Source organism: Trichosurus vulpecula, chromosome 1 (assembly GCF_011100635.1).
Source record: "Trichosurus vulpecula isolate mTriVul1 chromosome 1, mTriVul1.pri, whole genome shotgun sequence".
In the NCBI taxonomy this organism is placed as follows: Eukaryota; Metazoa; Chordata; class Mammalia; order Diprotodontia; family Phalangeridae; genus Trichosurus; species Trichosurus vulpecula.
The window spans coordinates 494,920,564-494,938,171 of record NC_050573.1 but is presented as its reverse complement, the minus strand read 5'-3'; the positions used below and the strand labels follow the sequence as shown (position 1 = coordinate 494,938,171).

The window sequence follows — 17,608 nt, the reverse complement described above, 5'->3', positions numbered from 1 at the left end:
GAGTCAGTCAAAAGGCCGCACCCAAGGACCTAGAAGGCCACATGTGGCCTCGAAGCCATAGGTTCCCCACCCCTGCACCAGAATAAGAAGACTTGGATTCAAATCCTACCTCTGCCTCTTATTAGACATCACAGATCACTCCCCTGTCTCTGCCCTACCCCTCCCCAGTAGCATGTGAGCTTCTTGAGGTCTGAAACTTCTTGTTTTGCCTTTCCGGTCATAGTCCCTAGCGCACAAAGTAGGCAAAGTCCTCATTCTGTGTGCCGTTATGTTTGTGTGACCTTGGACAAGTCACCTAACCTCTGGGGGCCTCAGTTTTCTCATCTGCTAAATAAGGGAGCTGGACTGGATGGGTTTTGAGGTCTCATCAAGTCCTAAACCAATAATCCTATGATCAGCCCTGTTTTGATAAAGGACATAGTTGTAAATCATAAGAATCGAGTACTATCTGTCATCAATTTTCTCCACTGAACATTCACATGGCCATGAGGAAATCACGTCTTTTATTTCCTCCAAGTATTTTGTAAGACAAGGAAACATTTTCTGAATAATTTAAAGAAAGGCAGAACAATGAATTAAGTGTATATAAAAGATTTTCATAAGGATCATGCAATGTAAGTACAAAGTGTTAATTTCCAGAAATTGGATGACTGAGTCATCTTCATTTCTTCCTAAACAGTCTTCTGGTTTTGTTACCAAATAAAACAGAATCCTGCCTGCGATTTGTATTCATGGCTATAGCTCTGACAATTTAGTCATGAAAAGCAAACACTGTTGGTTTATTTGGGTTTTTTCTTGCTTAGCTTTCTTCCCTCAGAAACAAACCCAAAAAATGCCAGAGAGAATGAAAAAATGATTTCATTGAGAATGAACTTATATTTTAGGAGGCCCATATTTTAATAGACATACTATTTTTTACCATGGTTTGTTTTATGTACATAAAATTAATTACTGAGACAGTTGGGAAATTATGCCTCTGCTAGAAAATGTTGCTGCTCAACCCTATTATGAGATCCTGCATAGTGGAAATTAAAATGAATATACTTCATATTTTAGGAAGCATGAAGAAGCAATATACCAGGTCTTTGCTGGAATTAGCTGCTGGAATTTTTGTTAGTCTATCTTATTCTAATATAGCTGAATCAGTCACATAATTTTAAAATAGCTTCACAATAAAGCCAAATGTAATATTAAACAGCAGTAAGGCCTGGGTCTTCCCTCTGGGAATCTTTATATGAATAAAAGGCTGCTTCAGAGAAAATTCCTGCCACTAATTTGATACCTTTAGTCTTGCCTATTATGTTATCTGCTAGTCAACTGTGTGCTCCCAGTGCCTGACATTTAGCTTTAAATAGCTTTCTCAAAGTGAAGGTGAAGGAACACTGTGCTCTCAGTGTTGCTCTGCAGTAACATGAGGGCAGGAATGAGGAGTTTCTTTGGCCATCACACCAAAAAAGAAAGAAAAGGAAAACAAGAAAAAATCAGCCAAAAATATATCCCCCAAAAGATGATATATGCAATACTCCTCACCTCTGCATACCCCCACGCCCATCAATAAAAAAGTGGGAGGGGGAAGAAATATTTTCTTATATCTCTTCTTTGGGGCGAAGCTTGTGTTTTGTTGTTGTTTGCTTTAACCAATTTACTATAAAACTTAAATTCACAATATTCCTACATTTGTGTCAATCTTCTGTAGAAGAGTTTAGGCCAGTTTTGTTCTTTCTGTTCTACTTTTTAAGAAAAGATGACAGCAAAAGTAGGGTTTTTAGGATGTTAAAAACTCAAAGACAATTGAAAGGTCTAATTAGCTCATCAAATCACATTCTACCATATTGTGCTAATTAAAGCCATCAACTTGTCAATGTGGCTACTTAGAAATGGCATCATCCCAAATTTAGGATGGACTGCCCTTCTTTCCTTATATGTGCAGACTACATTGCAAAGAGATAAAAAATGAGGACTCAAACTCCAATTCCCCACTACTAATGTGTGGATTGTGAACTTTGGCTCTCATTACTCTAAAATATAACTGTATCATTATTCTTTCAGCGAGGGCCTTAAAAGGAAGAGCTATTTTCTTATAATTACTTGAAAGAAGAATAAAGGAGAGTAAAATAAATGGCAGGGGTAATGAATGAGGACCACAGCCATTTGACTTCTTACAGGCTAAACATATTTGTTGGGTGAGAGAGAGTGGGAAGCAAAAGTAGAGGATGTTCATTGTCGGGGGAAAGGGCCCTTATTGAAATTAAGATCTGAAAATGTGAGATACTTGGGAAATTTCTGCCAAGTTTTTCATCTCTGTTATTTCAGCTTGGTCATTTATTACCTACTTTATCTCTTACCCTCTGTTCTTTTCTCTTCCTCCTTTCCATTAGCTCTGAATCCCACTGCCAAAATTATCTGCCACTATGGTCTCTACTGTATTACTGCATTCTTCAAAACTTCCCCTTTTCCACTCTTATTTGAGTTGGCCCTTTGACCCCAGACTTATTTCAGACTGCTCTCTTTCATACGCTCTACTTTCCAACCAAACTGTACTGCTAGCAACGATGTCTGATCTATTCTGACCTTTTCCACATTACTCCACTTCTACCGACTATCCCTTTGACTATCGAATGCCCGAATCATGTTCACTTCTAATCTCTGACTTGTGAAATCTTTGTTTTCCAATTCCCATGTTGTCTTAATGGATTTTCACTGCCCCTCTGTCCCCATCTCTCTTCCTCTATATGTTTTATCAAGTTCTAGATTGTATTGTAGTTTTTTGGTGTATGTCTCATTACCCTAGTAGTCCTCAAGAACAGATGCTACATTTTTTGTCTTGGTTGCATTATATGTACATAGTAGGTGCTCAACAAATACTTGTTAAATTGAATTGAATCGTCCATGGTCTGGAAAACTACAATTTTAACCCAGCCTGATAAACCGCACCATTGCTCCAGCTACCTTAATTGTATATGGTTAATAATGATTTTCTTTATGGGGTCAGCATACGTGTCTGTTCCGCTAGATCAGGCAGTAACCGCAACTAGAATGGTTCAGCGTCATATTTAGAGGGATCTCAAAGGATATCCAATCCAGCTGATACATTAGCAGGAATCCCCTCTATTACATCCTGACAATTGGTCATTCAGACATCTTTCAGACAATCCTCAAGTAAAGGAGAACTCACCACCTCAGGAAGCATCCATTCAACTTTTGGATAGCTCTTATCATTAACATTTCCCTTCTTATATTTAGCTAAAATTTACTTCTCTTCAACTTCCACATGGTGCTTATTATTCTGTCCTCTGGGGCAAAGGGGGAAAAAAAGTAAAATTCTTCCTCCATGTGCCAGCCTATGAAATCCTTGAAGACAGATGTAATGCCACCCTATCTCCAGACTTTAGCCTCATTACATCCTATTACATCAATCAAACCTGGGACAGTATCATTTCCCATCATGACTGACTTTTTTTTCTAGATGAACAATAAATTATCAGTGTGATTTCCAAACTGTGGTGCCCAAAACTCAACAAAGTGTTCCAGTGTAGTCTGACCAGAGTGGAAGATGAGACTGCCCCTATCCCAACTTGGGACACTGAATGCCTGTTAATGGAACATATGTTTACGGTAGCTTTTTCCAGATATCATTTCATTCTGTTGGCTCATTTTGAGTTTCTTGTCCACAAAAACCCTAGATTTTTTTTCACAAAAAAATTATTTACTAGCCATGTTTCCCTTATCCTGTATATCTCCAGTTGATTTTTTGAACAAAGTTATAGGACCTGATATTTATTAAACTTTGTATTTTGATTCCTTTTTTCAGTGTGTTAGCTATTATTTCAGGTTCCATGCCATTTAAAAAGTGTGGTTGGTGTTTCATCTATGCCTTCTCCCAATCATAAAAGCATTTATTAAATGTCTGTTCTATGCTAGGCACTATCCTGGCATCTAAAGGATACAAAGAAAAATTACAAAAAATGATAAAAGTCCTTACATCCTACTGTAGGCATGTGAAGAGACATGTATAGCGTGCATAGTAATAATCACAGAATATTTGAAGAGATATATGTAATTGCCTGGAAACGCAGACTGGAGGCAGGCTAGAGTTCAATAAGGGGTCATTGAAGTTTCTTGAGCAACAGAATGATGTGGTCAGACTAGTACTCCAGAAAGGTGATTTTGGAAGGTGTGCACAGAATGAATTGAAGAGAGGGGAAGCTGGATACAGGAGACCAAATTAGGAAGCCGTTGTAACAATCCAAATCAGAGGTGATGAAGGATAAATAGAGATATTAGTGTGGGGGGGTATGGAAGTATTTGTATTTTCTTTAAAAGAAAAAAAAAACCTTGCACATTGTATGAGTAACAGTTTCAGAAAGAAGGAAACAAGAGCTCCATTAAACTAAGGAATATAACGTATATACAGTATGAGTGAAAACAAATAGTGAATGATAAGAGAAATTTCCATTCAGAAAAACTATGAAATGCCTGAAATTAATCTACCAAAACACATACAATGTTTACGTAATTCCAATTATAAAAACAGTATCCATAGAAATAGAGAATAACATATATTTGGAGAAATATTCACTGCTTATGCTTGGATTGTGCCAATATAATGAAAATGACAATACTGTGTAAATTAATTTACAGATTGAGCACTGTACTAAAAACTACATAATATGCTATGTTATTATATTTAATATAATAATTTAAATTATATAATTATATACTCTAATGCCATAATAAAAAATGTTACAGAGGGGTTGCTTTTTTAGAATGGGGTAGGAATAGCAACTAGATATGGACCAGACCTGTGATTTCATTTACTCTTGAGAGAGTAATTCTCTTTAACTTAATTTGCTTATGGCACAGAGCAGTTAAGTGACTTGCCAAGCGTCATATAACCAATATATGTCTAGCTATTATGCCACACTTCCCTTCCATTTGAGAAATTAATAGCAAGACCAGTTGGAAGAACAAAAGTTCTGAGATCTCAAGGAAAAGCAAAAAAAAAAATGTATGAGAGGGAATAATAGAATTACTATACCTCAAACTATATTCAGTTGTCATCAGTATTATTTAGTACTAGACAGAAAAGTTCAATGAAACAAACTAGATAAAGCAAGAAAAAGAAACAGAGTAGCTCAATATTTAATAAACCCCAAAACATAGAGTATGGGGGAAAGGATTCCCTCTTTAACAAAAACTGCTGGGAAAATTAGAAAGCAGATTTGTCAGAAATTAAGATTAAACCCACATCTTATATACTACGATATTTTCCAAATGGATCAGTAACCTGAACATAAAATTTTACACCATAAATAATTAATGGAATACCAAATCAGATACCTTTCGCCAATATGGGCAGAGGGAGTATTGTTAACTCAACAAGGTATAGACTATAGAGGTTATCATAAAAGATAAAACAGACAATTTTGACTCATAACTAGCTAAGTCTTTCACAGCTGCTCATCATTTACAATATTGCTGTTACTATGCACAATATTCTCCTGGTTCTGCTCATTCCACTTTGCATCGTGAACATCATCTTCTTAGTAAACTCCTCGCTTTCATATCCACCTTCTCTAAAGTAAATAGCTACATGCAACGTCGGGGAAGTCACTTAACCTCTTTTGGCTTCAGTTTCCCCATCTGTAAAATGAGGGAGTTGGATTGTAGATGACCTCTAAGATCTCTTCCAGTCTATGATTCCATGATTGGCAGTTTTCCTAAGAGCTTCAGTTTCTTATCTAGGATTTTAGAATTTATAGAGATGCTTTCTAACTTGAATCTGATTGCCACAAGTCAATATTGGTTTTCAGTTTTAAGAGGTCTTTGGGATATCCTCAGGCACATCTCAGATCCACACCAAGGGAGGGCAGTGTTCCTCTCTATTATTAATTTCAGGTTGGCACAGATTTCAGTAATGACTCCAGGATTCATCATCATCTCCTTTTCCTGTGATTGGTATTTGATGTCATCTCTCCATAGATCCTCCTAGCAGCTCCCCATCATTATTCGATGAAGCATGAGATGACACTTTCTCTTCAGAGGATTCAACCATGCTCTCTATCAAAGAACATAGAACCTATTGCTTGGCTCCAAAGGTTTAGTTCTCCCTCCCTTGTGTATTTGTGCGATCTTCTTCCACCCTCCAGCCTCCTCACCTAAGTTTAGATTTCTCTCTACTCCTTCAGGCTCTTTGCCCCTTTTTCTCCCTTGGGATATTTCTTCATTTTTCCCCCATAGAATACTTAACTCTCACTAATAAGTCAATACCAATGTAGTGTAACAGTTAGAGGGCTGACCTTGTCATCAGAAAGCTTGACCTCTGACATCTGTCAGCTCTGTGACCGTGGATGAGTCATTTCCCCACTCAGTGTCTGAAGGAAGTCTCTAGGACTGAGATGAATTGCTGTTTGCATCAATAGAGTCAGTTTCCCAACTGGGAGTTCTCTACTCAGATAAAATTATAGGTCTGTACCTGTACCAAAAACAAAAAACCTGGAAAACAGTGAGGCATCCCTGAAGCACATTTACTTCCTCTAGCAGGAGAGCCAACCTACATAATTGTAATTGATTTTTGAAGAAACACAAATATAATCCAATCTCTCAGCACATTAGAACATACACTGACCCCTTCTCTACTGAAATATCCTCAGTGCTCTGAGCCTCTTGCTGTTAATTCTTACTACTAAGGGCTGTCACAGATGTGTGTGTATGTGTATGTGTGTGTATTTCACAAACTCCTTCCTACATTGGGACTAGGAATAGAAAGATTTATGCAGATCAATGAAGAGAATTCCCTGGGTTGAAATTAACTCCATAGCTTGAGAAAGTAGGGTTTTAATAAAATATTGGTTTGAACAGTAGGCACAGTCTAGAGAGAGATGTATATAGGTATGTGTATATATGCATGCGTATGCGTATATGTATATATACACGTATGTATAGGCATACACATGCATATACAAACACACGCAGAAACATGTGTGCATCTGTTTCTCTGTGAGTGTACACATGTTTGTGTATATATGCATGCATATGTGCCTGCATGTGTGTATATATACATACATATTCTGTGTATACATATCTCTGCAGGTATATATGAGCATGTGTATATGTTTGTTCATTGTGCCAGGGTGTCTGTCACTGGACGTTTCTTTATGTCCAATGACATTTTTTTGTCTTTATCCTAGAATATACTCTAAACCTCACAAGGCAACACACATACTTTCAACTCAGCGAAGAGACTTTTATCAGTGTAACTCTCCTTGTCTTTAGTAGCGACTCATACCAGCTGAATCTTATTCCCTTATTTAAAATATTAAACACTCCCTCTCAATAAAAGGCAGTCATGGTGTGGGGCGATAGTGCTAAACTCAGAACAGAAACAAGAGCTGCTAATCTGTACATTAGGATTCCTGGAGGTCACATATTGACTTATTTTCAAAATATAATGCTCTCTATACTTTATTGTATTTTTATTTATTTTGTTAAATATTCCTCAATTACATTTTAATCTGGTGCATATTTGACACCTCTGGGCAATAGAGAACCAATGACCATGGCCAGGATGCCAGAAAGACTTCACTCACCTATGATACCTATACTGACTGTGTGACCATGGAAAAGTCACTTAACTTCACAATATATTAGGCTTCTTTCTAAGACTTTAAGTCACAGAGATTTGGCTAATAGTTTCCTTATTTCTCACTTGAATTTCTTCACTTAAATCACATGATGACTCTGGTTTCACATTCCTGATGTTCAAACTTTGGTTGACTTCACTGATCAACTTGGTGCCAGTACTTAATTATGACTATTGAGGAATCTGTGGAGTACTTAATTATGACTATAGGGAAATACATGGGCAGCTAGGGAGCATAATAGATAGAGTGCTGGGCCTGGCATCAGGAAGATTCTTCTTGAGTTCAAATCCAGCCTCAAGAAACTTACTAGCTCTCTGACCCTGAGCAAGTCATTTAACCCTGTTTGCCTCAGTTTCCTCATCTGTAAAATGAGCTAAACAAGAAACTGGCAGACCAGTTTGGTATCTTTGCCAAGAAGATCCAAAAAAGGGGTCACAGATAGTCAGATAGGACTGAAACAACTGAATGTAGGGGAATCAAAGAAGGTTTAACATGGAGAAGACCGTGAAGACAAAGCACAGATTTCATGAGTCATACATAGTTTGGTCAGATTAGATGTCTACATTTATCCATCCTTCTTTGTTCTGATTTGAATTAACCTATTTAATCTGTAGAAGAAAACAACTGAAAAAAATGTTCTCTCTGTGTTGTCTCCCCATCAGGTGGTAAAATCCCTAAAGACAAAGACTGCATTTGCTTTATTTATTTGTAGTTCCCAAATTATGATTTTCTATGGAGCTGACACCCATGGTGGCCACTAAGTGAATATTATCACAAATAACAAATAAATGATTTGGATTTGTTGTTTCCCCCTTTCTTAGTATGGCCGAACCCCTCTACATCTGGCAGCCAATAATGGAATTCTTGAAGTGGTCCGATACCTTTGTCTCACTGGTGCTAACGTGGAAGCTTTAACATCTGTAAGTATCATCTGTGTGTCCTTGGCTCCTTTTGCTTTTGACAACAGGAAATCTTTTAAAATCCCTAATGTCTCAAAGGGGTAAGGGAAAGGCATTGCTTGGCAACTACATTCTAAAGCAGACAAGCCAATATTAAGCTTTAAACTTCTCCATTCTGCATAGATAAACATCTGCCCCCACAAAAACCAGTTTACTGTCTAGTTAATGTTTTATCCTCTTCTCAGTTCAAAAGCCTAGGTCTGTTAAGAACTTAGTCGTTTCTGCTTCACATGTTAGGTAATAACTCTTAAGTTTTTATTACCCTGTATATTTTTATGTTTTGAATGCTTGCCCTTTACCACAATGACAATGACCGTTCATACCTTCTTTATTTGAGTTGGTGAATGTGTGAGCTGGCATGCAGGTGAATCATGCAGCAATTATTGTATTTTACCTGCCAGACTGGTTAGTGTCGTGACTCTGACTTCAGCAGCCAACTGGCATGAGCCCCATTTTCTTTTTTTTTTTAATTTTATTTTAAATTTATTTAACATATTTAGTTTTCAGCATTGATTTTCACAAAAGTTTGAATTACATATTTTCTCCCCATTTCTACCCTCCCCCCCACTCCAAGATGGCGTATGTTCTGGTTGCCCTATTCCCCAGTCAGCCCTCCCTTCTGTCACCCCACTCCCCTCCCATCCCCTTTTCCCTTTCTTTCTTGTAGGGCAAGATAAATTTCTATGCCCCATTGCCTGTGTTTCTTATTTTCTAGTTGCATGCAAAAACTTTTTTTTTTGTTTTTGAACATCTGTTTTTTAAACTTTGAGTTCCAAATTCCCTCCTCTTCCCTTCCCACCCACCCTCCCTAAGAAGTCAAGCAATTCAACATAGGCCACATGCGTATCATTATGTATAACCCTTCCACAATACTCATGTTGCGAAAGACTCTCTATATTTTGCTCCTTCCTAACCTATCCCCCTTTATTGAATTTTCTCCCTTGACCCTGTCCCCTTTCAAAAGTGTTTGTTTTTTATTACCTGCACCCCCATCTTCCCTCCCTTCTATCATCCCCCCTTTTTTTATCTTCTTCTTCCTCCTTTTTTCCTGTGGGATAAGTTACCCAATTGAGCATGTATGGTATTCCCTCCTCAGGTCAAATCTGATGAGAGCAAGATTCACTCATCCCCCCTCACCTGACTTCTCTTCCCTTCCTACAGAACTGCTTTTTCTTGCCACTTTTATGAGAGATAATTTACCCCATTCTATCTCTCCCTATCTCCCTCTCTCAATATATTCCTCTCTTATCCCTTAATTTGATTTTATTTCTTTTAGATATCTTCCCTTCATCTTCAACTCACCCTGTGCCTTCTCTCTCTTCATATATATATATACACACACATACATATATACATACATACACACTCACATACATATATATATATGTATATATATATATATGTGTATATATATATATTCCCTTCAACTACCCTAATACTGAGGTCTCATAAATCATACACATCATCTTTCCATGTAGGAATGTAAACAAAACAGTTCAACTTTAGTAAGTCCCTTGAAATTTCTGTTTCTTGATTACCTTTTCATGCTTCTCCTGATTCTTGTGTTTGAAAGTCAGATTTTCTATTCCGCTCTGGTCTTTTCACTGAGAAAGCTTGAAAGTCCTCTATTTTACTGAAAATCCATATTTTGCCTTGGAGCATGATACTCAGTTTTGCTGGGTAGGTGATTCTTTGTTTTAATCCTAGCTCCATTGACCTCCGGAATATCATATTCCAAGCCCTTCGATCTCTTAATGTAGAAGCTGCCAGGTCTTAGGTTATTCTGATTGTGTTTCCACAATACTCAAATTGTTTTTTTCTGGCTGCTTGAAGTATTTTCTCCTTGATCTGGGAGCTCTGGAATTTGGCAACAATATTCCTGGGAGATTTCTTTTTGGGATCTATTTGAGGAGGCTATCTGATGGATTCTTTCAATTTCTATTTTGCCCTGTGGCTCTAGAATATCAGGGCAGTTCTCCTTGATAATTTCTTGAAAGATGATATCTAGGGCTCTTTTTTTGATCATGGCTTTCAGGTAGTCCAATAATTTTTAAATTCTCTCTCCTGGATCTATTTTCCAGGTCAGTGGTTTTTCCAATGAGATATTTCACATTGTCTTCCATTTTTCCATTCCTTTGGTTCTGTTTTATAATATCTTGATTTCTCATAAAGTCACTAGCTTCCACTTGCTCCAATCTAATTTTTAAGGTAGTATTTTCTTCAGTGGTCTTTTGGACCCCCTTTTCCATTTGGCTAATTCTGCCTTTCAAGGCATTCTTCTCCTCATTGGCTTTTTGGAGCTCTTTTGCCATTTGAGTTAGTCTATTTTTTAAGGTGTTGTTTTCTTCAGTGTATTTTTCAGCATTTTTTTGGGTCTCCTTTAGCAAGTCATTGACTTGTTTTTCATGGTTTTCTCACATCCTTCTCATTTCTCTTCCCAATTTTTCCTCTACTTCTCTGACTTGCTTTTCCAAATTCTTTTTGAGCTCTTCCATGGCCTGAGACCAGTTCATGTTTTTCTTGGAGGCTTTTGTTGTAGGCTCTTTGACTTTGTTGACTTCTTCTGTCTGTATGTTTTGGTCTTCTTTGTCACCAAAGAAGGATTCCAGAGTCTGAGACTGAATCTGGGTGCGTTTTTGCTGCCTGGCCATATTCCCAACCAACTAACTTGACCCTTGAGTTTTTCAGTGGAGTATGACTGCTTGTAGACTAAAGAGTTCTATGTTCCATGCCTGGGGGGGATGCGCCAGCTCTGCCACACCAGCACTCCTCATTCCCCAAGAACCCCCAACTGGGACTGGGCTTAGATCTTCAGCAGGCTGTGCACTTCTGCTCTGATCCGCCACTTAATTGCTCCCACCAGGTGGGCCTGGGGCCGGAAGCAACTGTAGCTGTACTGCTGTAGCTGCCCCACCTCCACTGCCCCCGGGGCAGTGGCCAAACCCTCAAACTCCTTCTACTCCTGCAGTTTTTCCCACTAACCTTCTTTGTTGTCTTTGGTGTTTGTGGTTTCAGAAGTCTGGTAACTGCTTCAGCTCACTGATTCAAGGTGCTAGGGCACGCTCTGCCCGGCTCCTGGTCTGGTTGGTCCGCACTGCTCATGCTGGGCTCTGCTCTGCTCCCAGCTCCGTGCGGGATAGACCTCACCCAGAGACCATCCAGGCTGTTCTGGCCTGGAGCCCTGCTTCCCGCTGCTCTTTTGTGGGTTCTGCAGTTCTAGAATTGGTTCAGAGCCATTTTTTATAGGTTTTTGGAAGGACTCGGTGGGGAGCTCAAGCTAGTCCCTGCTTTTCAGCCGCCATCTTGGCTCCACCCCCCGAGCCCCATTTTCTATACTTGGGAAATTGTAACTGTATAGTCCATAACAAAATGATAAAAACAACAGTCCCCTTCAAAGCCACTGTACATGTCTTGGAGCTAGGAAGGATGGAGGAGAACCATGTCGAAGTAAGGAAATGTTAGCCACAGTGGTATATGGAAAGGGTGCTAGCTCTGTGCCCTTAGGTAATAATAATTATAGTAATATTTAACGCTTGCATAATACTCACTTTGTGCCAGGCACTGTTCTAAAAGCTCTACAATTATTCTCTCATTTGATCCTCATAACCCTGGGAGATAATTGCCATTATTATCCCCATTTTACACATGAGGAAACTGAGACAAATAGAGATTAAGTGACCTGTCCAAGGTCACACAGCTAGTATGTGTTTGAGATCACATTTGAACACAGGTCTTCCTGACTCCTGACTCCATGTTATATCTACTGTGCTAGCTAGCCATCCTGACTTTGGTAGTAATGAAGGCCTGGTAGGAACCCTGAAATAGTAGCCAGATGGCTTCCAGTAATACTATTTAATTGGAGTAGCAAACCAATCAATGTGATGAAATTGTTCCTCTGAATGTAAGAAACAAACATGGTGGTATAGAGGTGCAGGCTGTGTGGCTCTGTGGAAACTGCCATGATGATCAGCTGGACATGAAGGACAATGCAGAAAGTGGTGGCTCTTTTGGCTTTCATGCCATCAAAACAAATACCTGCTAAAAATGCTTCAGTGTAGATGATGCTTTCCACTGAAGTAGGTAAAATTTATATACACATGAAATGGACTGAAGTCATGAATATTTTTGTTGTGTACCTGTGCTGTATCATAACAAAATTGGGAATGGATCTCACAGATTATAGGAAAAGGATTCCTACTGCTTCTGCTTTTTCTTAAAATAAATGTATTATTTATTATTAACTTATTTTCTTTTTAAAATTTTGAGTTCCTTATTATCTCCCTCCCACACTTCTCGATTCTTCTCACTTCATTTTGCATCAGTTCATATAGTTCTTCCTATATGGTTGGTTTTTTTTTCCAGAAATCCTCCTTATCATTTCTTAAAGCACAGTAGTACTCTATCCCAGTCATATACCACAATTATCCAGTTCTTTAAGGTGGTAGAGTTGGATTTGTTAAAAAGTTAACCTAGACGCAATTCTGGGTCGGAGTAACTTAATAGCCCCACGTGGTCCTGAGTTATCTGCAGTTCAAAGGGAACAGTTTTTGTGACTCATCTGGGAACCATGGTAGTCCACTCTACCTTGTTCTGCCTTAGAGTACACTTTGACTCCCAGTTTGGCCCTACCACCCTAACTTCCTGGAGCTCTCCCAGGCCCACTGCAAATCAAAGTGGCACTTGACTGGTATCCAAAGTCGAGTCACTGTTCACCTGGCTATATTGAAGACTTTAGTTATTATGGCTAGACATTGACAGAGGATCCAGAATAAAATCTTAGAACTAGAAAATACCTTCCCTCCCCTAAAGATAAACTTAAAGCCCAAAGTCTAGAGAGTGTTTTACTTTTTTTTTTAATTTTGTTTGGAAGTTGCTTCATATCTTTTTCTGTTTAGACATTTTTGTTGATACCAGGCTATCATCATACTGAACCATTACCCAGCCTTCTCTGTGGAAACCTTCCAAGTCCTATACACACCCCTCCCAGTTACTTACATTTTATGTGTCCACTGACTCCTTTCAGGGCCCCCCTTAGTACAAAATCACTGCTCTTAAAAAACCACTAATGATTGAACCTAGAAAGAAAACATATCATAACCTTGATCCAGTGAATAAACTGCTTACTTTTTGCAGGTAGGCTAATTTTTTCAGGTGCCACAGAAATACCATTAGTAAGGTAGAAAAGGCAATTTAATAAATGAGTCTTGTGACCTGAAATAATTACTATACCTATGGAAAGGAACCACGAACTGATGCATAAAAACTGTGCCAGACAGAAACACTAAGGTCGTCGTTTAGAATAATAGAAGGGAGCTGATCTTGTATTAAATGGCTTGCTTGTTCAATTACATGTCAAGAGCAAAGGGCTACAGACCCCTTCGTTTCTCCCTTATGCTCACTGAAGCTCCGTAACGTACGACTTTGATGAAAACTAAGGATCTTTGAACCCTCAGTAGTCTATGCACCACTCTTAATTAAATCCTCTGCATTTCATCGTACTCAATATGCTAACGTTCCTCTATGTGCTGATGTTGTATCCACCTTCAGAATGTGAGCTCCTCAAAGGTGGGGCAGGATCTTGGTGAATCTGCAGCATTTAGCTCAGTGCCTGGCACACAGTAAGCACTTAATAAATGCTTGTTGATGGACTGACATTAAATCATAATTATATTATGTTGTGCTATATTGTAGTATATTATGTGGTATAATATACAATATAACATAATAACAGACATTAATGTAACATTATATTACATTGTATTATGTTATATTATATATTATAATTATATATTGTATCATAGTATGACATAATGTAATGTGTATCATTAGTATATATTAGGTATTTTCTGCTTTATATTCTTACATAGTTTTTAAGGCCTTTGTTTATGGTAACTAAAATTCTGTATCTAATGACAGTCCTTATAAGGGGGGGTTTAAAACCTGGAGTGATGAGCATTCTAAAGAAAGAAATGAGCTTTGGTTAATGCTTGTAGGTCCAAAATATATTCACAGCATTGTTTTTTCCCGTGCGTTCCTTAAGAGTGGCGTCCTTTTTGCTTTTTTTCAGCATTCCCAGCACTTAGCGCAATACTTGGACAGTCCAAGTTGTCCTGCCCAAGTTCCGTGAACTGGGGCATCCTGAGAGAGAACCAATCCTAGTAGCTTCCTGCCCCAAATCCATTTGTTTCTGATGATGCTTAGGCTATTAATGCCCCAGAGGAGAATTGGCAAGTGGAACATGTATCTTTCAGTTGTAGAGAAAAGAACAGTATTATAAGTTTATTTGTATTTCACAGGATGGAAAAACTGCTGAAGACCTAGCAAGAGCAGAGCAACATGAACATGTGGCCAGTCTCCTTTCCAGGCTCAGAAAGGTGGGAAATTCAATTTATTCAACTGCAATGATGTTACACCGTTGCCTATCCTTACTCTCTTAACAACCGACTAAAATGATATTTCAAGAATCCTACCAACTGCTAGAGATCATCTCTTCCTTTTTTCTTGTCATTCCATTTTTTATTTATTTTGTGGTTTTGATCCTGATGCATAATTTTATCAATGTGGGGAACTCCCTGGTGTGGAAACTCATCCATTAGTTAAACTGGTTTTTTGTGGGGGTTTTGGAGGCAATTGGGGCTAAGTGATTTGCCCAGGCTCACACAGCTAGTAAGTGTTTGAGATCAGATTTGAACTCAGGTCCTCCTAACTCCACATTAGTTAAATTGTTGACAAGTTGCCTAGGGCCCTGATAAGTTAAATAACTTGCCCATGATCCTAGTTTATATCACAGGCAAGATTTGAGCCTAAATCTTTCTGATTCCAAGGCTGGTCTTCTGCCATTGCTGCCTTTTTTTTGTGAAGATATAAAATTTTTTTTATTGATTGCTTAATATCCATCTACCTACTTATTGGTCATTCAGAGTTAAGATAGTTTTGCTACCTTTAGAAGGATATGTTTTGCCTTTGTGCTTAAAACTCAAAGAAGAGGAAGGATAGAAAAGAAACCTTCTTCTTTTCTTCTTTCTCCCCCTTCTCAGGGTTTGGAGCTCCCAGGTATCACTTATATTTCCTTCCTGGGAGGGCACTTCTAAAACTAGTTAAAGATTCTTGCCTTAAGATGACTGTATAATTTGAAATATTTTTAATTCAGTAAAATTAACTGCAGATTTAAAAACTATCAGATAACCAGCAAGAGCAGCCTTCATCGAAGCTCATCAGTATAAGGGGAAATGACATCTTGACTTTGTATTCACTGTAGAACTTGGAAGCAAGAGTTTTACACTTTGGATCCATGTTCTCATGTTTGCAAAGCATATTCAAAGTCAAAGAGCTGGGAGGTATCTTTGAGGTCATGTAGTCCAGTATGCATTCCACAGGTGGGTAAATTGAAGAGTAGAAGGGTAAATGACTTGCCCGAGTCACGCAGCTAATAAAAGGCATATCTTTTGACTGCCGAGTCAGTGTTCTTTCTACTATTCAGTAGAATAGTTGCCCTTTAAAAAAAAAAGATATCCCCCCCACCCCACAAAAAAACTCCCAAACATCTCCCCACAGGCCAAATTTAAGAAGATGACTGAGGATTAAATAAATAAAGATTGAAAAACTCTCTAAAGAAGTTAAAGTATACCATTACAAATGATACATCCAGGCTGTGTTTCTAGCAACCCTCCACATTGGCCATTTAACCTCCAACCTGCTAGTATGTAGCTCATAACATAGTATATTTACCAAGAGGATGTGCTGCTAGTAGCCTCCAGCCCTTTGGTTCCCATGTGCCAGTGGCTTCTCCTTCTTACACTCAACTGTTCACCTCACTAAAGAATGAGAATATAACGCCTAGAGCCAGTCACATAGAACTGGAAATTTATGAAAGCATTTTATAGATGAAAAACCTGAGGCCCCCAAAAGTAAAGATCTCTTGATCCTTAGTCTCATGTCCCAAAATAACTCAGGGATGCATGAGCATTTGTAAACTCTGCAGGACCACCTCCCCCACGCACACACACACACTTTTTGCTGTGTAGTATAATCTCATTAGAAGAGTTAGGTGGCATAGTAGATAGAGCACCAGGCCTGGAGTCAGGAAGAACTGAGTTCAAATTCGGCCTCAGACTTACTAACTGTGTGTGACCATGGGCAAATCACTTCACCTTGTTTACCTCAATTTCCTCATCTGTAAAACGAGCTGGAAAATGGCAAATCACTCCAGTATCTCTGCCAAGAAAACCCCAAATAGGGTGACGAAGAGTCGGACACAACTGAAACGACTGACCAACAATCCCATTTTGGTTTCATGTTGTTTGGAAGATCATTCACCTCCCAATTTCCTTCTTTCATTGATTCATTCAAAAATCATTAAGCTTAGACTGTGTGCCAGGCACTGTGCTAGGCCAACAGGAAGACAAAGACAAGATCAAGAATCTTTGCTCTCTAGGAACTTACATCCTGTTGGGAGAAAACAGAATTTGCAAATGAAATAAAATACAAAGTGTATTGACTAAACATAGGGACATTGTAATTGGTGGGGTGGGAGGGTAGGTATAGGCTTCCTGTGGCAGGCTATATGAGCTAAACCATGAGGGAAGTGAGCTATAAAGTAGGGGTGTGAAGGAAGTACATTCCAGACATAGGGGATACAAAGCCCACATAAAAGCAAGAAGATTGGAGATAAAATATTGTGTGGGGAACCAGTTTGGCTGGAATGTAGAATTCGTGAAGAATATGTAATAAACCAGATTGGAGCCAGATTGTAAAAGACTTTAAAAGCCAAAGGACTTTATATCTTATTCTGAGTTCACCTCTGGCCCAGACACTTATAGCTGTGTGACTTTGGGCAAGTCATTTAACTTGTATTTGCCTCAGTTTTCTCCTCTGTAAAATGGGGAAAATAAGAGCACCTACCTCCCAGGGTGATTGTGAGGAACAAATAAGTTAATAGCAGAGTGCCTGGCACATACTAAGCACTATATAAAGTGAGCTGTTATCACAGAGGCAAGAGAAAGCCAG

General features: G+C 38.6%; 1 protein-coding gene across 2 annotated transcripts in view; it reads left to right on the top strand.

Annotated features, from left to right (window-relative positions):
- DAPK1 (death associated protein kinase 1) overlaps nt 1–17,608 on the top strand; it is a 244,453-nt gene that overhangs the window by 185,953 nt on the left and 40,892 nt on the right. For both annotated transcript variants that reach the window (XM_036738594.1, XM_036738603.1), the window contains exons 18-19: nt 8,465–8,563; nt 14,899–14,976. In XM_036738594.1, coding sequence (XP_036594489.1) covers nt 8,465–8,563; nt 14,899–14,976 — 177 coding nt within the window. The remainder of the gene's footprint in view (nt 1–8,464; nt 8,564–14,898; nt 14,977–17,608) is intronic.